Here is a 24,236-nt window from a genome sequence, read left to right on the forward strand (position 1 = left end):
CATCATCCCGAGTGGGTGTCATCCTGGGCGCCTCCCGCTCTGCTGTCAAACTTTTCACGCACGCACGCTGCCGGCGAAGCGATTTCCCGGCACGGGTTGAAGACGGCACGCTGCCGGGATGCCAGGATGCTGCTAGGATGCTAGGATGCTAGGATGCTGGGATGCTGGGATGCTGGGATGCTGGGATGCTAGGATGTGAGGGAAAAGGAGAGGAGCCCGCTCCAAATCGATTTCCGCTTCATTACGCCACCGCTTATGCGGCGCCCCCGAAGCAGAGCGGCGGCTTGAGCGGCGGGCGGGCGGGCACAGCAAGCACTTCAAATCGTATCAATCATCTTTCAGAAACACTTTGCACACCCCACCGCACACACACACACACACACACCACACTCACACACTCGGAGTAAGATGTGGAAGACGCTTCCGCCTGGCGAAATATTTTGTCCGTCCGCCACTTGCTTTCCCTCTTTCCCTCGCACTCATATGTCAGAGACAAGACCCGCAAATTGTTTGTTTGCTTTTGCATGCCATTCAGACACACACACACACACACACACACACACACACTCACACAGTGTTATTTCGTGCCGCTTTCATGTCATTTTTCAAGTTTACACAAAATATTTCAAGTGTTTGATGTCTTTTACACCCGAAGCGCATCAATTTCCTCTTCCCCTCCCTCCAAATTTGGCCATATTTTACATTGTTTCTGCCTGGGAATCCCCCGAAAACGGAGAGCTAGCAGTTTCCAGATCCCAGATATATGTATATAGATACAAAACTAGGGCTATTTTTCGTTTTTCATCTGCGGCAACTCAATTAAAATGTAAGCCAACCGCAAATGGTGGCGTAAAAAACATATAAATATCGCGTATACGCCGCGTAAATCCATAATTGCATTTGTTTGTTATCGCCGCATAAGGGGAGGGCGTAGTGGGGTGGTGGGGTGTGGCTCTAGTTGAGAGGGGGGGTAGGGGTCCAAGAGGTCGAACCATAACAAGCAGCAACCAGAGCCAGTGCACACGGTCCATATATCCATGCTGTAACCAAGTACCGATAAACGTTTTCCCAGGAAAAACTATCAAAACAAACAAATACAAAGGAAAATGGAAAGAAAAAGAAATGTAATTTTTATTTAGGAGAAATATGTGGGGAAAGGTTTATTAACAATGTTTCTATGTGCTTAAATGTTTAATACAATTAGTGGAAATCCATATTGAAAGTAAAGAAATATAAAACAATAAAGAAAATGAACTTTGGGAAGCCGATTAATAAGGATCAATTTCGAAATCGATCATAACAAAGTTTATTAGGCGATCTTTATTGTCTTTCTTCTTGGAAGATGTTGGTGGTGATGGAAAACCGTTTTATTTTTTGGGGTTTTCCCAGAGAAATCGCTTTTCAGCACCACACCCCCTCTCTTAGCATGTTTTTATATGCATTTCGTTGCATTTCCACTTCAATTTGAACGTGCAATGTATTTTTAAGCACTCGGCTGGGCGACACGGGTTGCGGGGAAGGGAAAGCAAAAGGAAGCTGGGAAATGGGAGGGAGGGGGGTGGCCTTTGGTGGCAACAATTGCCAAGTGCAGCACGGCATGATCATCATCATCATCGTTCCCAGCATCATCATCATCATGAAGAGCAGCGGCAGCGGCATCATGATGATTGCCACTTGAGCGCGTTTTTTGCGCCGAGCTTGCTCTGGTTTTTATTTTTTGCCAGCTAACCAGCCGGAATTCTCCACACCCCAAGGATGCTTTCCAGGACACGTGCGAAAGTGTGTGTGTGTGTGTGTGTGTGTGTGTTTGGCGGGTGGTCAATTATTTGTTGCTACTTTATAAACTGGCAGCGAGAGCGCTTTTGTTGTAGTCTCTCTTCTCCCTCTCAACCAGCTGCTGCATAAATTGACCCCGTCGAGTGGTTTTTCTACTCTTCTCTGTCTTGGCCAAAAGGTGTAACCGGGTAATCGAAAGATATCGGAAAATCAGATAATCGGAAAACCGGAAAATCACACCCGCCCCAAAACGAGTGCGGAAAGAAAGGCAGGCGGCATGAAGGAGCCGGAAAAACTTTTCATATAAATTACAGGAGGCGTGAAGGAGGCGCATTTGGCATTCACCGAGAGCCCCACAATAATATTTATTTAAAACTCTCTGCCAAATGGCTCGGGGAATGCTCCTCCATCTTCACACACACGTGCACCTGCTTAGCAGGTTCTGCTTCTGCAAAAAAAGAAAAGAAAGGAAAAACAAGAATACATTCCCGATAATTTGAAAGTAATTCGTTTAAAGAAATTTACGTGATTTGCTTAACAACCCAAGGGCGTCGAGGAGTCCTTGGGTGTATATTGAGTTGTCCAATGACACGCCATAATATTTCCTTGGGCGTGATCTCTCCTCCGGCCGGGTTAATATGTGCGCCATTTGCGTGCCACCGAATTATTGCCTAATCACTGCTCCTTGGGCCGGCATCCTGTACAGGACATGGCTTCGAAGGGATGTGCCGCCTGGCTGCTGCTGCTGCTGCGACATCTTAGCTGGCGTCGTCAGCGGGTTGTAGTGGCGAAAGTAGCCGCAAGTAAAAGTTTCCTCCCTCAGCCAATTTGGAGCCGAAAAAGAAAATTTGTAGGCTACGCAAAAGTTTTTCCGCCGCCGTCCGCAAACCTCTTCCTGGGACCTGTTTTGGCGTTGGAACTTTTCCGTATATAAATGGTAAATACAGACAGAAAAATTCGGAGAGATCTCAAATTATCTGAAATAATCTCTATTAATGTGTTACTAAATAAATCATTTTTCATTTATTTATTTAATTCTATTGTAGGAGAGTTTTTTAGCGAGTGTTTTCTACTTTTATTTTTTCTACTTGCTGGATTTTACAATTTTAGTCAGAAGCTTAAAATATGTGGAAGGAGTCATTTCCGACCCTATAAATCATATATATTCTTGATCAGCATCACTAGCCCAATCGATCTAGCTATCTTCCACAAAAATTAAAAATTTTAAAAATTTCACATTTTTTTATGGGCTAAAATATTGCAAATTGAATATTGAAAAATTGATAAAAATTTAAATTTCATAAAATTCTAAATTGAGTATGCAGATTTATTAACCTAGTAAAAACTAACATGGGAAAGCTTTCCGAATTAAAATTAATGCATTTTTGGCTTAGCTGTGAGTTTTATAATTTTTAATTTTCGATAAAATTGTCATATTAAAATATAGATAAAATCGAGTCAAAATTGGTATTATACTTTCGTTCAGAAGCTTAAAAAATATAGATGGAGTCATTTCCGACCCTATAAATCATATATATTCTTGATCAGCATGAAAAACTGAGTCGATCTAGCTATCTCCGACGAGTATATAATTTTTTAAAAATTTGCGAACTTTTTTATGGGCTAAAATATTGAAAGTGGAATATCGAAAAATTGATAAAAATTTGAATTTCATAAAATTCTAAATTGAGTATGCAAATTTATTAATCTAGTAAAAACTAACATGGGAAAGCTTTCCGGATTAAAATTAATGCATTTTTGGCTTAGTTATGAGTTCTTTAAAGATTAGTTTGTCGTAAAAATTGTATATAAAAATATTCTTGTTTTAAAGACCGTTATTAATATCTTATTTATTCAAATTAATATTCTATGCATTTGAACTCCTGCTTGCAATTTTAAATATGTGTTTTCTGTAGTTCATTTATTTGATGTATTTATTTACATATTAATTCTGACATTAACTTTATTATAATGTCAGCAGAAATATGGTCAAATGGGTTAACTATGTTATTTAAAACTTTTCCCTATAGCTCTCTCCTAAGTGCCAGACAATTTCCAAGTTTTTCTCGCTGTATTTGCAGATATCTTTGTGTATATATCTTAATGTATATATACACCTACAGTGTGTTGGTTTTTTTTTTTTTTTGCTTGGCCCGCTTAGAGTCTATCTGTTGTTTAGTGGCCCTAAGGCAGTCAGACAGGATGAGGGGCGAGCCTGGGCGTGGCATGTGCAAAAGTTTTCGCAGAGCGCCGAGGCGCCCGGCTACCAACAAATACCAAAACAAACAGCCAACAATGGCAAGTGGCAGCGGTTAAGCTGACAGAATGCTGAATTCGGGATGGGATTCGGATGGAGTGCTGGCCGTGGAGTAGTGGTCGTAGTCGTGGTGTTGGCGGATCTGCAAGATAAAGCGCTGAAAACTCGAAGCCGGCGGCGGGCAGGCAGGCAGTCGGAAAAGTCGGGGAAAGTCGCTCAGCACAAAATGAAAACAAATTGTGTTTTATACACTTTCCATTAGGGTTACTCGGGCGAGAGCGAGAGCGAGAGAGAGTGGCATCATGCAAGTTGAAGGTCGTTCTCGTTCTCCCTTTGGCGGTGATGATGATGACGAGGAAAAAGGACACAAGACACAGGACACAGGACGCTGGACGTAAGACCTAAGACGCAGGATGCGGACTCCTTTGCCGGATGATAGATAATCGGGCGACTCAGCTCCAAATAAAGTGATAAAGCACAGCGTGATGGAGAAGTTCGGATGAAGCTTGGATGACTTGGGGCTCCAAAAAATACGACCGTCTATTTGTTTACAGCGAGGTGATTTCATCGAGTCACTGCTCCTTTATCCGGAGGAGTTTTGAGCACAAATTGAGTGAGCGGCGAGTGACAAGTAAAAGGGAGTAGGGAAGTATGTAATAAGTGGATATTTGAGACTCACTATTGACTAGTAGCGAGTGGAAGTGGCGAGTGACGAGTGAGAAGTGGCCAGGCATATTCAGAGCGAGTATTCAAGGACTTTCTTAGGGATTATCCATGGGAGAGTTCTACGAAATGACCAATAACTAAAGTATATTTCTTCTGTATAGAATGTGCTTTTCAGGTATCTTGCCATACCATTTATTTTTCAACTCCCACTCGGGTACCCCTGATTTTCCATATAGACAGCAAGCCCGAAAAATTGAAATATTAAGCCAAACAAATCAGGCTGCCGTTCGACACGCGCAGCATTTATCAGTGTTTTCTTCCTTTTTTTTGTTGTGCTGGTTCCTTTCCTTTTTCGGCAGTCGCACACACACATAAACAGGAACCGGAAGCGAAAAACAGACAGAGAAAGGGCTGGAAAATGGCCGGCGGCAGCGTCTGATGCCGATAACAGGAGCAGGGAGCAAGAGCCGGGCCCCAAGTGCGGAACAGGACGCTTATTGACGTTGAGCAACGCTTATTGGCGTACTTAATCCTTTTGGCAAATTCCAATAAATTACGACAAAGACAGGAACAGAGACAGGCGGCATCAAAGCCAGCCGAACATTATCCTTTACGAAAAAAGAACAAAAAACAAGAAAGGAAGCTAACATCGGCACACCGAAATTTGTTTATACCCTTGCAGATTGAAATTCGATCACTAGGAATTAATAGAACATAGATTATATATATTTATCTTAAAAAACAATAAAGTAATGCCTGCTTTCCATTTATTCATCCATATATTTTATATTTACAGTTTTACATTTACCGTTTTGGGTTTTCCTCTGTTTTTAACGATCGCTTTGTATAGCAGCTATATTATACAGTAGTCCGATTTTCATTAAGTTTAACACAAAATTCTAGATTAACATTTAAAGACTAAATATTAAATTTTATGAAAATCTGTTGAAAACTGGAAAAGTTATAATTTTTTTTTTCTATAAATCGTCCGATTGTTCCTATGACAGCATATATATGTATATATATAGTCCACCGATTCGCAATGGTCCGACTTATATACTAGTATAATTTTATAGAAGAATAACTCCATAGTTTCATTGAAATAGCTTGCTCCTAAATTGGTTCAAAACAATTCTCTCACATGTTTATGATTCTCAACTGGTTCAAACATCCCCGGAACGAAGTGACTGCTGCCGGCCGAGTCTCAGAAATGTGTTGTGTTACAAAAGTTGCAAGTCATTGTTTATTAGTGTTCAAAGTTAGTAACTGATCATACATACATACATACTTACTGGTCATAGATGCTTACTGCTCATAGTTACTTACTGGTCATAGATACTTAGTGTTCATTGATACTTACTGATCATAATTACTTATTGAACATAGTTACTTAGTGTTCAGAGTTACTTACTGCTCATAGTTAATTACTGATCTTAGTTCTATAAATTGTCCGATTGTTCCTATGGCAGAATATATACGTATGTATATAGTCCACCGATTCGCCATGCTTCGACTTATATGCTAGTAAAATTATATAGAAGAATAACTTCATAGTTTCATTGAAATAGCTTGCTCTTAAATTGGTTCAAAACAAATCTCGCACATGTTTATGATTCCCAATTGGTTCAAACCTCACCGGAACGAAGTGACTGCTGCTAGCTAAGTCTCAGATAAGTGTTGTGTTCCTAAAGTTGCAAGTCATTGTTTATCAGTGTTTAAAGTTAGTAACTGGTCATAGATACTCACCGTTCAGAGTTACTCACTGCTCATAGATACTTACTGATCAGAGTTACTCATTGCTCATGGATACTTACAGTTCAGAGTTACTTACTGTTAATAGATACTTAGTCTTCAGAGTTACTTACTGGTCATAGATACTTAGTGATCATAGTTACTTGCTGCTCATAGTTACTTAATATTTATTTATTCTTACTGAACAAAGTAACTTAGTGGTCCTTCACTGTGTTGCAAGCTTCTGCTTGAAATTATAATGCCCTGTAAGGGTATAACAAGAAGCACATAGCACGCAGCATGAAAAAAATCATCAATAGGCCATGATGAGTTTCTGATTGCAAAGCAGTCAAAAAGGGAAAAGTCGGGCGAAAAATAAAGAAAGAAACAAGGACTAAGGACCGAGGGAGTGTGGAAAGGGCAACGAGGATACGGATGATGGCCCCTGATTGTCCGAACGATGCGGCCATGTCACCCGGGTTAGCTTCGAGGGAGACCCTTCTCCGGGATTGGTGATTTTGGGGCAGTCATAAAATCGAACTGACGCTTTATGGGTCGTCCAAGAGAGAGGGAGACTTCTACCTTGCAGTCCAAGTCCAAGTTCAAGTCGAAGGCTAACTTAAATTGAATGCCGAAGGACCTTTCTTACCATTTACACTAAGACTAAACTCAACTCGATAAGAATGTTAATTTTTGTCCTTTTTGGTTTTATTTAAACAATAACCAAAGTCCAATATATACTTAAACATTAAATTACTTAAACGGAAATAACACTTAGAACCTGTTCAACGCATAAAATTCCGATCCGAAAAGCAAATTTCTTTATATTTCTTATGTTACTTTATTCAGTTTTAATTTTGTTTGCAACTAAATCGAAATCAATTTGAAATATCACATTTGAAAGGAATTGTTTAAAGAAATCAATAGACTTAAAGTAACGAAAGGACCTTTTGGTAAATTTTGCGTATTTTTGCAGTGTTTTGGCCCTGGTCTGTTGCTCTGGCTTATCTCTGGCCCAACCTTCTCCTTCGGTCCCCTTCTCGGTCCAATTCCGGAGTTGTGCCCCTTCCATCGTCGGTTTGTCTGCCGCTTTTTATTGTAAATGCTTTGCATATTTTTGATTGGCTTCCCGACCCCTGGCCAAATAAAAAAACAATAAGAATCCTTTGTCCCACCGCTTCCTTTAATTTTGTGCTGGCTCCTGTGTGTGCTCCTGCTACTCTTCGGCCTCTTCTTCCTCCTGTTCCTGTTCCTCAATCTTCCCCTGCTCATGCTCCGAATTATTTTCCTCCTCCTGGACACAGTCTTCGTTCGAGTCGTCCTCGGAGTCAAAGCCAGAGTCCCCCCTCTCATTGAGAAGTTTCCCTCCATACAGGCTGGCATCAATGCGCCGGCAAAAGGCCACAAGACGCGGGTAGGAGTACAGGAGCTCGGCCAGCTCCCGGTTGGGTAGCGGAGTGTTGAGTATTCCCACCACATGGCCAAAGACCAGAGCATCCAGCTCGCAGGGCTGTGAGCCGCACAGGAAGCCCTCCGAGTCATCTTCGTGCTCCTCCAACTGGTCCATGAGGGCGTCGCAGCATTCGCTGACCTCATCGAGCACCTGGTCGGTGCTCAGATGGTGCCACTGGTAGACGCGGAGCAGTCGCATGGCCTGACGCTGCTTGTAGAATCGCCGGAGCAGGCTCAGCAGCCAGGGATGACCGGCGCCGCTCCTTCGGGCCGTGTACAGGCGATAGTTGACGGGATCGACGTAGCTGAGATGAATCTCGGCCAGTGTGAAGACCGTCTCCACGTAGTTGACCATGCAGCGCATATCCTCGCGCTCCTCCTCCGACAGCCAACGGCCCAGAGCCTTCGATGGCCTGGTGGCCGCCACATGGTCCACAATGGGCTCGAATTCGGCCAAGATTTGGAACTGACCGAGTCGGAGCATGGGCAGTCCGGTGAGACGGCCGCCTTGGGTCATGAACTCGGCATGGGCGCTGATCTTCTCGGCAAAGGGCAGGCGGCACAGGCGCAGGTATGTCCTTACGGCAATGCAGCTAGTGCGTTCCGCCAGGAGCAGCTGACTGTGCTCCGGCGGCTGATGCAGTTGAACTAGCTCCGGCCAGGGCTCCTCCTCTTCGTCCTCGTCCTCCCGCTCATCATCCACCTCATCATCAAGCTCCTCCTGCTCCTCGGGTGTCCCCAGCTGTTCCAGCTGCTCCTGATCAGCAGCTGATAGCTTATCCACCGCTTGACCCGACTGCCTCAAGGCGGCGGTCAGATTCTGCTCCCGATTCATGGCCGGAAAATGGGGAAATTTTGTGTTGGCTTTTTGAGCAAGAGACTTGAAATAATTCCAAATGAAATGGAAATTAATCGAAAGTGTTACTGGTTTGTTGGGAAATTTTCTTTTCTCTGTGTGCAAATCGATTATTTTTTATTATTTGCGTGCTGTGTCAGGGTTTAAATGAATTTTATCATTAAATTTAAGGAGTTTAATCGGGAAATGTGCAATTAGTGATGAGCAAATAAAACTATATTTGCAATTAAGCCAATTATATATACATAAAATCGCTGGGGGGCATTATTCCTGCACTTTTCGTTAATGCTGAGCTGAAAATCAGTTTCAGTTTCTGTTTTGAGCTTCGGCTTCGCTTTGATGATGAAAATGTTTTGTGAATTTTCCGCTCAAACGGACATTCCGGCAATTAATCATCGGGGCGGCTCTCCTTCTGGGGGGGAGGGAGCATGGAGAAGCACTCAGCACTGGCCTAAAAGGTTTGCCCCACTCCCCAGTCCCCTCCCGGCAGACTTCAGACAGATTCGCGGACTCTGGCATCGAGGATGATAAATTACACAAGCGGAACGTTATTATGCAGGAGTCCTTGAGGACTCCGCCAGGGAGTGCTTCCGGAGCTGAGCCGCAAGAGTCTAGAGTCGAATTGTGTCCTTGACGAGTTTCAAGGATCATCAGGTATGAGGCTTAATTGAATAGGAGAGTCAGAAATGTTTATTATTATTTCCTACCATTTTAGTACTTGGTAAATCTTTAAAATACATCAATATTTAATGTTCCTCTTAAGAAACCCAGTGAAATCCTGGACAAATATAGCCTCTGAATACACAATTTCTTTCTGTGTGTACAAGGACTCACCCATAATTACTTTGGCCGCTGACAGCCAAGAAAATCTGATGTGCGATTGACGGATTATCCCAGTTGGCGATTTGCCTTGACCCGCCTTTGCCTTTTGGGACTAATTTAACGCTAAATTACGAGTCTTGGAGGCGAATTTTTGATTTTGCTAGCTGAATGGGGGAGGTCCTAGAGCCCTAGAGGCCTAGAGGCCTAGGGGCCTAGATTCGAGGTCAGTACTTCCCTGTCGTTGATTGATTTTGGCCAAAATGACTATTGGGAATACCTCAAGGCTTCAGTACTGCTCATAGTCCTGCCAAATTAATTAAGCCCTGCTTCAGCCACTTCACACAAGTCAGGGAATTGAACAAAGCGCCAGTCGTGGTCGTGGTCGTGGTCTTCCTCCTCTGTGGTCCAGGTGGCAGGATGTGGCGGAGACAGAAGGATACTTTTGGGTGGCTGGGCGCTGGCCCGGTTGAAACATCGTTTCGGCAACAAAAGCCAACAAAAGGCAACAATTCTTACCCACTAATAAAGAATAATATGACTGCCATAAAACTCAATTTATTACCAAAATGTCGACAAGCACCCCTCTTCCTCTCTGTAGCCTCCATTGCGTATGTGTGCCACTGTGTCTCTCTTTCACTTTTCGAGAATTACGACCTCCGGATGGAAAGGAGCAGGGAGCAGGGAGCTGGGAGCAGGGAGCTGGGAGCAGGGAGCTGGGAGCTAGGAACCACGAGCTGGAATCCTGAGACACCACAGCAGAGAAAGTGCCGGCGAAAAAGGAGAACGAATGATGTACGGAAGTGAAGGGGAAACGGCAAAAGTTTATGCTGCCATTTTTGTTTGGCAATTTTCTATTTCTATTTCAATTCCAAGGCGTCGTTTTATTTGCATTTGGTGTGAGAAATGTGTGTGTGTGTGAGCGCGACTGGCTTGGCCTTCTTACTTTATCAGGATACCAGAATACCCTGTACTATGGAGGTCCTGGCCAGTCCTCGTTAACTCAGGGACAAGTGCAAAATAAACATAACCAAGCTGAGAAAATGCTTTCATTTTTTATTCGTTGATAAATCTGTATATTATTTTTACTATGTTAACCCTTAAATACTTATGCCAAATTTTACTAAATTTATATTTTCTCTTATTCTTTCAGTATTTTGTTATTAATTGAAAATGCAATGAAGAGTCGGAATCAGCCATCAAAAGCTTATTATAAAATTGTATGATATGGAGAAGAACAACGATGATATGTGAGTGTTTAAACCTATAATTATTGATATATTTATAACACAAAAATGATATTTCGAATCTTTAAACTATTTGAACTAATATCTTCAATTATTTATATTATTTTTATCTGGAAATTTTGAATTTTCAAAAAAGAGTTTTTCATGGTTATAGTTAGAAAAAAAAGGGGTAGTTGAAATATGTTTTATATTTGAATATATATAAATTATAATGCTATTTTACACAAAGAATATACAAATATTTTCCACAAAAGTAACCTTTATCATAAAACTTGAATATTTAATTCTGATAATATGGCAATAACAGGGTATATCCTGGCTTAGTACCTCCTCATCCGTTGGCATCGTTAGTCCTGGCTTCTAACGTAATTCTTTCGCACGACTCTCCGGCTTCGTCCTTTGTCTTCGTCTCCTGCATTCGCTGCTCCGTTTCCATCTTTGTTGTGCAATTTTATTTGCTATTTCGGTTTTGTGCTCCTCCATTCCACGCTGCTGTTGCTTGTTTCGTTTTCTCTTTCTGTCTTTCTGTCTCTCTTTATTTTATTTTTATTTATTTATTTTGTTGCCACAGTTGGCCATTGTTGGATATTGTTGGCCAGCTGTTAGACGCATTTCGCCGGCCGCTTTGTGGCCAGAATTCGGCGGAGCGAAGGACTCCTTCCTCTAGAGACCGCTAAATAGCCGTTTGGCTGAGCTAATCCACGGCCGGAGTGTCCTTTGTCTGGAGGAGATAAGCGGGCACTCGGACAAAAGCCGGCAGGACATAAAGGACGAATCACAGCTGATGGCGAGGCGGGATAAGCCAACTTGTTGGGGCCTGTTCAAGCAGGTACTGCCAATTGGTTAGGTGTTTTGCTAAATATATTAAATAATAATAGGAATAGGAGTTGAATATGTTCCCCAATCCCTAAATAATTATCAAGTAAACTTGGAATTTAAGCTTTTCCCCATAATTTGAACCGATTTTCTTCCAAGGACAGTCCTGAGCAGCATTTTCTTATTGATTTGATCGTTCTTTCTACATTTGTTGAAGGCTGTCTATCTCATACAGTCTCGTCCTGTCGCATTATCATGCTTATTTTGCGGTTGTCCTGATGGAACCAGAACCATTACCTCCCCCTTTCTCTCTCACATCCTTAGATGGAAAACGAAATGGAAAACCTTTTATGTTACATTAAATTTGACTGCGTGCCGAGTGATGCGATGGTGCGATGGGAAAGGGTCCTGTGACGACTTTGCCTTGGTGTCCTGGGTCTTGGTCCTGGTCTTGGTCCTGGTCCTGGGTCTTGGGCTGGCAGCGGGGGCTGAGGGCTTGTCAAAGTTGTCGCAACATTGTGGCGCTGTCAGTGTCATTGTCGCTGCAAATTATGGCGGCCTGAATGCGTAAATGATGCTTAATTAACATTTACCCGGGCTCCAGCCAGGCGAAAGCCGAGGAATGTCTACGATGTGGCAGGCAGGCAGTCAGGCAGGACTCCCCGGACTCCTTTCAGGCCGAAAATAGGCGGCAGACAGGACGAAACGGGGCCAAGTGGGGTGTGCAGCTGACACGGCCAAAAAAAGTGGGCCAAAGGTGAAGCCAAGGAAAGAAGACCACAAACAATGCAAAGAGAAATATTTAAAACCAAAATTTAACCATCATTTTGTGGAGTTTCTACAAACATGTCTGGGTACATTTTTCTGGCCTGCTAAACGTGTTTTCTTCACTTACAACATTCAGAATAATATAAAGAAGTTCAAATAGTGTAGATATTACACTTGAATTAATAATTAGTAAAGCATTTTAAGTAGATCTCCTATTTTTCTCTGTGCAGAGCGCAGTGGCAGTGACATTTAGAAGTTTGTCGGCATGTTTGGGGTAATCGGAACTAATTGCAATGCCGGCGAGTGCGAGAAATACGGGGAAAACCCCTTTCGGCTGACCCTAATTAAACCATAAGTCAGATAAGGCACGCACTCATGGAAATCACTTAGCCGAATTAGCCCAAAACCGAGATGCTGGCCAGGCCAGAACGAGGCGAAATGAAACCAAACTAGAAACGAGAAACGAGAAAACGAGACATTGCGTCAACGTCGCAGGCAACTCAACTCAACTATGGCGGAGGTCCCTTTCCGGTTTTGGTCCTGCAAAATGGGGATTGAGGAGGGGCGAGGAGAGCGAGGGTTGTAACATAGGCGGGACAAGACACGCTTTTAATACAATTAGAGCGCTTAAGTTAAGTGCTCCCAGACTACGCAGATGGCCAGATGCTGCTTATGCGACGAGTCCTGAAACTCCAGGCTCCAGGATATGGCAACTGGGAACCCCAGGCTGGGACGGAACGGGGCCAATGGCACTTTAAGTTAATGGCGTAAGCAGGGAACAACAAAGGATTGAACTTTGTTGGTGGGGACGGGCGATAAATGAAATGAACTACAGGTGGACCAGGGAGCAGGGACCAAGGACCAAGGGGTTCGAGTCGGGATTGGGTCCTGGTTTGGCCAGGGTTAAGTTGGGTGCCAATGAGAGCACGAACGAGGCAATAAATTAGAAATAATAAGGTCGGGCAGGCGGCTAAGACTAGCGGTTACCTAAGGATTTATATATATTTCAATTGAATTAAATATTTCTTAACATTTTGGAAGAATAATTTAATATTTAAGCCTTTGCTGGGTATTTAAATTAAGGTCAGAAGATTGCAATGCAATCAATAAGTCATTTTCGACCATATATACTATATTTTCTTATTATTTAATTGTAATTTAAATATAAATACAAATTCACACCCGAACTAAAAACTCAAGTCTTGGCATCAAGTCAGCCTTGAACTCCTTGTGTCAAACCGAAACTTTAGCTCCCCAACTGAAGTTCTACAAATATTCAGTATATTTCCATTCGCCGTAGAAGCAAGACCTTTAGTTCATATTTCTAATTTATTGTTCGGAAGTTTTTCAAAAATTTATAAAATTTCCATCCAAGTTTTAAGGTGTGTTCATTTTTTTTACTCTCATTACTGAATACTGATTACAATAATTTCCAAAGATGTTCGTGTGAAAGAATCTGTGAAGAAGACTTTGGTTTCCTCGGCGTTCTTAAACTGCGTTTCTTTTATTTTCACCAAAGCTGCTTCTTCCGGGTTTTGCAAGATGACGATAGTTTCCCGAGCTTAAGGAAGCACCGGATACCAATTGTCATCTTGTGAAACTGGGGAAAAGCAGCTCTGGGGAAAGTAAAAGAGCTTCAGCTCAAGGAAGCCACTGTGAAGCAGAAGCTAGTGAGGCATTTCCATAACCGCCTGAAAAACCCATCGTTAAGCAGGGCAGGTAAAGCGAAAGATCCTGGGATATCAACCTTGACAGCAAAAGCAAATCTCTACGATTTCCCAGAGTATGTATTAAATGCTGTGTGTCCTCGATGCGATTGATCAAAGATCAAAGCCAGCATATCCTTATAGATGAGGATACGTGTCTGAAGAACAAATCTTGCTTAGAGTTTGTGGAACTGCTGTGGCAGGGACCGTCAGTTGTGGCAGAGCATGACCTTGGTGTCGCCCAGCTACATGACCAACTCGCTTGACATGATCTGTGTCTTTGGATCAGCCGGAGGGCCCAAGAAGTCGGTCACCAGGTGATAGCTGCTTCACTATCTTGCAGGGCAGGATGAAGGATGAACTTGATTTTAAGCCATTAGATGGAACTACCTCTCTGGAAAGCCTCTACGGATTCTACATGTTGCAGAAGCGGTTTATGATTAATGATTGAATCATAAAGTCCATCAAGAAGCGCGATAATAATCTCTAGATGTTGTAAATGCTTTAGCACGATTTCAATTTTGAATTCTAAGACCCTTTGACAACAATTTCAAAGCTCTATTGTTTAGCATTTTATTTGTTCAATTTCTTGGGAATCGGATAAAGGAGTTTTCCTAGATTCAGGAGCCTTTTTCCTTTAATCCTTTCTAAATACCATTGCATGGTCTTCTAATTAAAGTCCAAGTATTAGCACTGCTACGATTTTAACCAATTTGTTTGCTGTTGAAAAGGGGCACATAACCAATAAACCCCCTTTTAAAAAAACCCCCGTACAGGGTATCAAATTTGACGTGCCGTCTCCTGCAGCTTAGCACTTACACTTACACTTCCACTTATCCTGGCGGCGGACCTGATTAGGTCCATGCCATTGACTAACGCTGACCCAGACGGAGGGAGCAGCTCTGGGCCACCAAGCCCTGATCCTGCGTCCACGGTGTCTGCTCCTGGCATAGTGTTAATTGAAAATTAATGGTGCGATGGCAACACAAAAAAAAATAAAAGAAAATATGAGAAAAAACTAAACATGAACATTTTCGCTGACTCGCGTTGCTAGCAAAGTCCGCGGCCAGGTGACGCCGGTGAAAATGGATTACAGGCGGGAGGGAAATGGTCGGGAAAAGAGGTGAAAATATAGGGAGAGGCGTCGGCTTGGCCTGAAGTGCTAAGCAAATTAACATTTCCATAATTAAATGCGGATGACGTGGCCGAAAAGGGTGCTGTGGAAAGGCAGTCGGTGTGTCCAGCAGCCGAGGTATATATGACGGCAGAAAGGATCTTCGTGCCGTTTTTAATTGTGATTAATTGCGAATTTCTGTGCCCTCGTCTGGACTTTCTCTCTACACTGTAATAAAGAAGGTTTTCCTTCCAAAATACAGAAAATCAGTTAAAATATTTCAAGTTTCGTCGAGTTCATTTAAGAGTAAACCCAAAGAGCTGGCACTTTTTTTTACAGTGCACTCGACATTATTTCCTTACATATTTTCCCCATTGTGCGGAGGCGTAAAAGTTGCGTGGGCAGGGGGCGTGGCAGGGCACAGAGGAGCAGATGCCAACACAATGGCGACAATGGCTTAACACTTTGACCGTATCCCTCTGAGCCAGGACACCGGCCCCTCCCCTCACCTCCCTGCCCAGCCTCCCATCACAAGTGAAGGTTAAATTAAAATAAGTAGGTATGTCCGAAAATAAAATAGCGAAAAAGGGGGACAAAGAGAAAGCGAAAGGGAAAGGAAAAGTGGAAGGGGCAAGGGGAAAGCCGAGAAAGATGGAGTGGAGGAAATTAAGGAGGACGGCAGGATAATGAACGAACCGAAAGCAGGGAAAACAATAACGAGGAGTTAAAGAATGAAAAGAATCGAAAAGAAATGGAACTACTTTCACAACAAAGGGTCGTACTTTTCCTTTTCCCACTACAAATTTGGAAATCTTCGAAAGTTTTCTTGGTAAACAAAATAAATTGAACAAATCGATTTAATAAGCCTGCGAATTGAATTTAATTCACATGCACGAGGAAAATAATCAAGTCGATCGAATCAATTAGAAAACCATTATAAGCCATTACGAAATTAGTTTCAAAGGAAACTAATCAAAAGGCAAAACAATCAAAAATTTAGACATAAACTTAAGGGAAATAAAATAAAATAACATGATAAAATCTAGAATCGTATTAGCTGCAGAAAGACGAAGTTTATATACCCTTTCAGTTTCAAATCGAATTATAGGATCGAATCGGATTTCGATCACATATTCGCATTCTTCAAATCAATATTTATCTTTATTTTCATATGATTTTTTTTGATTAAATCAAAGCTTAAAAAACTCATAACTATGCCAAAAAAGCATTAAATTCCATTCGGAAAGCTGTTTTGCACTAGTTTTGAATAGGTTAATAAATCTGCATACTTAATTTAGAATTTTATGAAATTTAAATTTTTATCAATTTTTCAATATTCAATTTTCACAAAAAATTGTGAAATTTTTTCAAAAATTAAATTTCTTTCGGAGATAGCTAGATCGATTCGGCTGTTCATGCTGATCAAGAATATATATGATTTATAGGGTCGGAAATGACTCCTTCCATATTTTTTAAGCTTCTGACCAAAGGTTTGGGTCTTGGAAATTACAAAATCTGAATTCAAGTCAAGAAATTGTTGAGGAAATATTAAGAAAACAGACAAGGACAAATCCATCAGATATCAGGAAGACCCAAAGGATGCTTTAAAATCTAATTGAGAAATTGTTGTATTTAAAAACGAAATATAGTGAAAGTAATTGTATGCGTCCTTCCTTTCTTCCTGCGTTTAATACTACCATTTAATTATAATTACCCACCTCTAGCTTCTGGGAAAAAATTCTAATAATTTAAATTTAAGCCAAAATCTGGCAAACAATAAACTTTCAAGGAGCAGGGAATATCTGCACATACGTTATGCATGGAGCCAAGCTGTCCGCCAAAAAGTCAAAGCCAGTCGTTGAAGCCAAGGCAAATAGGACAAAATACACACACTTTGCACACACACACACACACTCTTCGCACACTCGCACAGCTGTCTTTTGGCCACAATTTTGGCGGCGTATGAGCCGCTTTGTTTGTGTGGGCGCCCACTTAACACAATGTTTGTCTTGGCAATTACACGCGCCTCCTTCGGCGCTGTCCGAAATTTGTTGCCAAGCAAAATTTGATTGTCAAACAGGGGGGGCAGATGGGGAAAATGCCTGGGAAAATTCTGTTGGAAACTCGGTCTTCGACATCTTTGGTTTCTTGGTCAAAGAGAGCCTACACTTGAGCACACGAATAATTCCATTACTTAACATTTGAGTCGCAAATAAGGCACGCAATGGGGAAAAGTCAACGAAAAACCAAGGCCAAGTTTTATGTGTGTGTGTGAGGGTGTGTGTGTGGTGTGTGTGTGTTTGAGGGGAGTGTGTGTGTGTGCTCGACTATAAATGTCTCCTGTGACCAGTGGCAACAATGGAAAAGCTGCTGCTTAAGTGATACAAAATGCAAATACTTTGGATACGTTGATGATGGAGCAGCATTTGCGACTTGAATTGCACTGCAAAAAAAAAAACAAAATCAATCAAGTAATATTTAATACAATTTATTCTGTGATAATAATCTTAATTTAATACTGTATAATTCTTGAAAGAAAGATCTTGAGAGGATGAGTTTGCTGCTACTCATTTGTATTGCTTTGCTGACATTAATGATTATTAAAACTAGTTTTTACTTGGATGTATTTTTGGTAATTACCTATATTTTTTTTCTTGTGTAACTGGCGGTTGTAGTGGCTGAGCATTCATTTTCTTTTTTGTCGTACTTCCTTTTTTTTGGTTGAATGGCAGGAAGGCAGCAAAGTCACTTGACGAGCTTCCGGCTTAAGGTTATTTGCACACAACTCCTCTTGGCCCTGGCCTGTGCCTTTTGCCTTTGTTGTGCCAGTGCCTGGTGATATCCACTCGTCGATTGTTGTCCTTGCCGCCCCACCCCCCCTCCCACTGCATCCTTAACCGCCCGCTCGGCGGACGGCGTCTCTCGGCCCTCTTTTGGGCCGTAAAAGTGGCGTCCATGTGACAAATATATGGCGGCATCTTGTCGCAGCTTAAGACGAAATGTAAACACAAACACGGCCCAGACAGCAGCACCTCCCGCCCCCCCTTGAATGTTAAATTATGCGTGGCCCCCTGGCACTATCTCCGGCGCCCTGGCTTTTCCGCTTTTCCGCCGCCCGTCAGTTTGTCAGCTCGTAAAAACAAATAGCGAGAAACACAGAACTGCAAACGCAGACACAACTGCCGAATGGTAAATGGTAAACGGAAAATGGAAAATGGAAAATCAAAAACTCATCTGCATGTTGCTGGATCGTTTAAATCAACTCGAGCTTTTGGAGTTTCCACAGCTGCCCAGTCACGTCCCGCCATCAAGAGGTTAGTGCCGCTTAAAAATCTCTCTAACCAAATGCAAAAAATGGAAAATAAAAATAGGGAAAAATAAAAGAAAAATGCGAAAAAAGAAAAGCTAAACAAAGCGACGGGTCATGTGCCGCTGTTTTGTTATTTTCGACCATAAAGCTGGCGAACGAGGTGACGAACGATCGTGACCATAATAAATTGCCAGAAGGAGAGAGAGGAGCAGGAGCAGGACGAGGACCACGACCAGGACGAGGCTTTCATTCTTTTCAATTCAAGGGAATAGTGAAGCTTAAACTGTGATTTGTTGTCGGCATTTTTCCCATTTTCCCTCAACATTGACATTTCCGAATTGCAGTAGTTATCAGGCTTCAGACAAATATGCGTTTTATATGGGCTTTGAGCGGGTTTTTCTTTGGTTTCAGGGCAGATCCTTGAATTCAGTGGGGGAAAATAACATAACCAATAGGATATTCTACCTAATCAGGTCAATTTTCTCTCTAGTTATTAAAAACATATTTGTTTTCCATTTATTTTTGTTGATTTATTCATACAAAAGCATAATCATAAAGCAAAACCTTTCTAAGCTTCATTTGCATATCATAGTTTTTCAAGCTTAATTAAAGTCATAAATTTAACACATAATATATATGGTACCAAAAAGGCTTAATGACTGCTTTCAGAGAAATTTATTTGATAGCAAAATTTAAAAACAAGCAAAACCAAGCTAAAATCAAATTAATTGAAATTAATTATTTATGAATGTTTAGTTGGAAACCAATTCAGCATTGAGCTAGTCTTAATTTTAGCTTTAATATTAATATACTTGATGTTTTTCCAAGCATAATTTACACTCTACTTGAGTTACTCAATACTTTTCATAGTTCAGTTTTTTCCTAAAATCCTTTCCTTTCCTTTCCTTTCCTTTCCTTATTCTGTGTCCTTTTTTGTGTATTCCTTTTGGGGATTTCCACTGAGCTGCCTTCAATGCAGCCATCAGACATGGGCTTACACACTTGGCCAGCCTGTCCATGGCAACCCATTAATGCCTCCTCTTCCAGCTCCAGCTCCTTGGCCAGGATCCCCATCCAGGATCCCATTTGCCGGCGGTGCTTTTGACGCCTCGTTCGGTGGGGGAACAAACGAACCTCTCCTCTGTCTGTGGAACGTCAATTCAATACGTTTAAAAGTTCATTTGCTGTTTAGCTTGGTCATTATGTGCCTAGACCCATAACCATCCCGTGCTGATTCACTGCCTCCCAGTCCAGTCCAGTCCAGTTCAGGGCTGAGTTGGGTCCGGACTTTGGAGCTGAAGTCGGAGAAGGGGATTCCCCCCATCTTGGATGGGGAGCGGGGAGTCCCATTAAATGGGCACTCAATGTGTTTGTCTAACTTGCCATTTGCGATGATAATAATGTTGTATGGCCGTTACATTGATGTTACGGCCAGAAGGACAGAAGGACTACGGCTTCGTCCATTGTTGTCCTGCCTTTCGCATTGTTGTTGCTCCTGTCCGAGTATTTCCAAATCGTTTGGCTCGACGTTTTGATTTCGTTATCAGTTTTTATGTTTATAAGTATCGGACACATGCACACAAGGCACTCCTCCCCATGTCTGCCCCTGCCGATATATACTCTCTCCCCCCGTTGAGTTTAATTCATTTTGTTAGGTTTTAGGGTAAAGTTTGATATATAGTGAACTCTGTGCTATATATTATTATATTTATTATTATTATATCAATATTCAAGTTAGAGCCCACAAATATAGAGCAAAAATATGTTTAAACAGTTGCTATTACAGGGATTATATACCATTTATAAGTACAATTACTTAAAGTTAAAAAGGCATTTATTTCATAGAAAATCTGATACTTAAAACTAAATGTTTAACCTTTCTTTTCTGCTACAAACTCCCACGATTCTCATTCATTAAAATATTTTGTAGGGTATCTAAAGCTTCTCCTAACCGCAGCCTATTATCATGTTCCCGGTTTTTGTTGCTTTCAGCCTGATGTTGTTGGCCTGCCTTTTATTTTTGCGTTGTTTGGTCAATTGGAAAACATTTCGTTGCAGACTTTTGGTCGCCGTCTCGCTCGCCAAACCGCCGGGCGCCACCGAAAAGCAGAGAGGCAGAAAAAGAGAAAAACAGGATGGTAGGAAAATGGGGGGAAGGTATTTTCCGAGGGGTGAAAAACGTTGCACGTTGCCCGGGCATAATGGCGTCGTTATTATTTTGGCATTAAAAAGAATTAATACGCTTCAATAGTTCTCGTTGTCGTCGCCAGGAGTCTCGAGACGCCTCTCGACGTGAATAGATCGTTAGGGCAGCATGCCAGGCAGGCATTCACCCCGAAAGCACCACCCACCACCCACTGAACACCACCCACCGACTTTTCCTTTATCGAGTCGGCTTTCGCTAGTTTTTCCATTCTGCCTTTGGCTTTGTCACGCATTGGGGAGCAATTTTTGGGCTCTCGAAGCATGCAAATGGAAGAAGAGACGTCGCCGGCAGGCGGAAGACCGGAAGAAAGGCTGAAGAAAGCCAAGAGGGGGAGGGGGGAGGAGAAAAGCCGGGAAATTGCCAGGCAGCAAAGGTCCGTCCGGGCATGAGACACACGCATTCTAGGATGCTTCACAGTCAGCCGTGCATGGGCCAGCACGATTTCCCTTTCGGTGCCATTTTCCCCATTTTCCCATTTTCCCATCTTCCTATTTTAGCCATTCCTGTTGGCCACATTCTTATTTGGCTAAATACGCTGCTTTATGTTTTCATTTGCCCGCTGGGCCAGCTCCTTGGCAATGCCATCGATATGGTTATTAATATCTTTAATTGCTTTTGTTAACAAGAGTAGAGTTCTGTTTATTTATGATTTAAAAAGCGAATTAAAAATGCTACATATGTAGGTTATATATGCCATCATATCCACACAAAAATAAGTCATTAGTGCTGACCCAAAGAGCGGTTAAGCCCTGCTGCTGAATAAAATAACACAATAAATACCGAAAACGGGTCAGAGTGCAATTACGTGGCTAGGAAAAAATTCAATAAACCCTGTGTGTGTGTGATTACACATCGATAAGTGCTTAAGCCCCCCCTTGTCAATCCGCGTTTAAATGCGAGCACAACTGTCAATAATTGTGCATAATTCCATGTTGAAAGCTTTGTCCTTCGTCCTTCATCCCGTGTCCTGTGTCCGGTGTCCTGTGACCTGCATACTAAACAAACAATGGTCGACCGGCCACTTGACACGCTAAATGCTGGTGAATCCTTTAGGAGAGTGCTTAGTCCTGCCCGTGCTGGTCAGCATGATTAACCCGTGATCCGCAGGGTATTGTGTGCTTAACCCATGCTTTTTATATGGCAAACAGAATAAAAAAATCAGGAGCATTTAACATATCCCTAGATTCATTTTCAATTGAATTACCATTTTATGTTTATGTAATGTTTCCTTTGTTGTCAAGTCAAAATGCATTAAAAAATGTGAATATTATTATTTGTATTTATTGTGGTTTGCAATTAGAAGTGATATTCTTTCTGCTGCTGCTGCTGCTACTGATAATAATAATTATGACAGGAACAGGGACAGGAATTTGCAAATTCAATGCAAATTCGATTTGCAATCGTTCTGGGCGAACTGGAATCTGAATCAGAATCCGAAACCGAATCCAAAACCGAATCCACAGCATTCCAATTCCAATTTAGTTGCACGCAAATATTTATTTAATTTCTATGCAAACTCATGCACAGATACAGATGCAGATGCAGATGCAGATGCGGATGCAGATACATATGCAGGCACAGATACAGATACAGATACAGATACAAATGCGAATGCGAATGCAGATTGGAATGCAGATATAGCTACATATGCCGAGTGCCAGATACAGATACAGATACGGCAACAGATACAAATGCAGACACATAAATACAGGTGCTGTCACTGCATATCTATTAGATACACAAGCCCCTAACAGGGGGATGCGGATGCAGATGCGGATGCCGAATATTTTCATTTTGGCATTGCCTCAGTTTGCATTTCGTTTTTTGGCAGGAATTTTTGGAATTCAGCATCCCTTCTCCGCCAGCAATTATGCCTGTGTCCCTGTGTTTGCTTTTCATCTTCCCGGATTCCGCACTCTCCCCAAAAACACACACATAGGTATATCAAAATACACACACACAACATCCAATTGGATTAGATTTGAGATGCATATTTTCAATGCTCTGCGAATGGGCCTTTGAACTGGAAATTTATTTGCTTATTAGAAGCAATGGAGGCCCCAATTAAAGTCAAGCTCACAAGCTGTGTAATTGACTCGACCCGGGGCAACAGGGGAAGGACACACTTGTTTGTCTCTCTCTCTCTCTCTCTCTCTCTCTCTCTCTCTCTCTCTGTCTCTGGGAAGGACTCCTCACGTTGGGCAAACAACGAGTCCTTGCACTGAATGCAGTGCCTCGATAGCCATTGTTATTCCCCGATTGTGTCGCCTCAACTGCCAACATCAATGTTTAATTAACACAATCGTTCGGCATTGCTTACAGTTCATCGATTATTTAGTCTTGCATTTCCCAGGGAAAAACTTGTACCCAAGTACTTGAGTTGGAGATGTCTTACGATGGTAGATATGTATCCCTCCATCTCTTGAACAAATTGGTGTTTATGATCTCTCTCCCATATATCTATTGATTAACAATTATCCACAGCATCCATGATTGAGTAAAGTGCACACCATGTGGAAAATCATTTTCCATGCAAACTTTTCACCACATTAACCCCTCAGCCAGAGGAGAGCCTCTCCCCGATAATAATTATACAAATGGGCGAGCGACCATTTGCTAGATTTTCAATTGCAAATGTGTGTGTTTTGGGGTAATGCTCCCAGAATGATGAATCGCATCCGGGTGCCAAGTCCTTTCCCCTCCCCAAACTCTCTGCTTTTGGATACCAATAATTTCGAAATGGGGAAGGGGGAAAACACTCTACAATTTGCCATTTAACCATTATGGCCATTGGAACCCCCTGTGCGATTGGAGTGCCGCCTTTGTTTGCTTTTTTGTCACTCTTATTCCTGTTGTTGTCATTGTTGCTGCTGCTGCTCTTGTTTGGGTTGGGAAATCATGGGTTTCCATGAGCGAACCGGAAGCAGGAAGGCGAGTGAAACCGCTTTTGTGCGCGACTCCTGGATATGTTTGTCAAAAAATGAAAGCAGATAGAGTGAAAGGCAGTGGCAAACAGGATAAAAAGGATGGCTAATGAACACAACACTCTCCAGCTGCTGCTGCTGCTGATGCCATCGATGAGGGAGGGATGATGGGAGGATGCCTCTTAGTGCATTTTGCAATTATGACTGGCTTTTTCCCCGAGTTTTCCGGCAACAAATTTAGAGCGAGCGTAAAATTTGCAATTAAATGCCAGGCCACGCCCACTAACAGAGCACACATAGCAGAGAGTCTGTGTGTTTTTGTCACAAATGAGGTCAGTTCCCCTTTTCCGCTTCTGGCGATCGTTTTTCTCCATTTCCCCCCATTTTGTTAAATTTTTTTTTTAGCTTGTTGTGACGTTTTTTGGTGCATTAAGGCAACAAAAAAGCTGGCAGGAGGATGTAACAGCAATGGGCAGTCAGGTGGAGAACCGCTTCCTCTCTCTCCCTCTCTCTCTCTCTTCCCCCTCTCTCTCTCTCTCTTTTCCCCCTCTCTCTCTCTCTTTCTTCTGGCATCACAAATTGCGTATA

General features: G+C 42.1%; 2 protein-coding genes across 2 annotated transcripts in view; one reads left to right on the forward strand and one right to left on the reverse strand.

Annotated features, from left to right (window-relative positions):
- Positions 1 to 24,236, forward strand: part of LOC110187047 (uncharacterized) — a 169,755-nt gene that overhangs the window by 82,753 nt on the left and 62,766 nt on the right. Inside the window, exon 2 of the mRNA XM_086826091.1 lies at positions 10,711 to 10,807. The gene's annotated coding sequence lies outside the window, so the exon portion shown is untranslated. The remainder of the gene's footprint in view (positions 1 to 10,710; positions 10,808 to 24,236) is intronic.
- On the reverse strand, positions 7,248 to 8,851 carry LOC110187048 (metaxin-2). Its single transcript, XM_020956424.2, has one exon. The coding sequence runs from the start codon at positions 8,715 to 8,717 to the stop codon at positions 7,647 to 7,649; it is 1,071 nt and encodes a 356-aa protein (XP_020812083.2). The 5' UTR covers positions 8,718 to 8,851; the 3' UTR covers positions 7,248 to 7,646.

The sequence above is a fragment of the Drosophila serrata genome, unplaced genomic scaffold (assembly GCF_035046125.1).
Source record: "Drosophila serrata isolate PLE 108 unplaced genomic scaffold, ASM3504612v1 contig_130, whole genome shotgun sequence".
NCBI classification, from domain to species: domain Eukaryota; kingdom Metazoa; phylum Arthropoda; class Insecta; order Diptera; family Drosophilidae; genus Drosophila; species Drosophila serrata.

Bases quoted from the DNA above. Each gene is read 5' to 3' on its own strand.
- LOC110187048 (XM_020956424.2), bottom strand. From the start codon at position 8,717: ATGAATCGGGAGCAGAATCTGACCGCCGCCTTGAGGCAGTCGGGTCAA.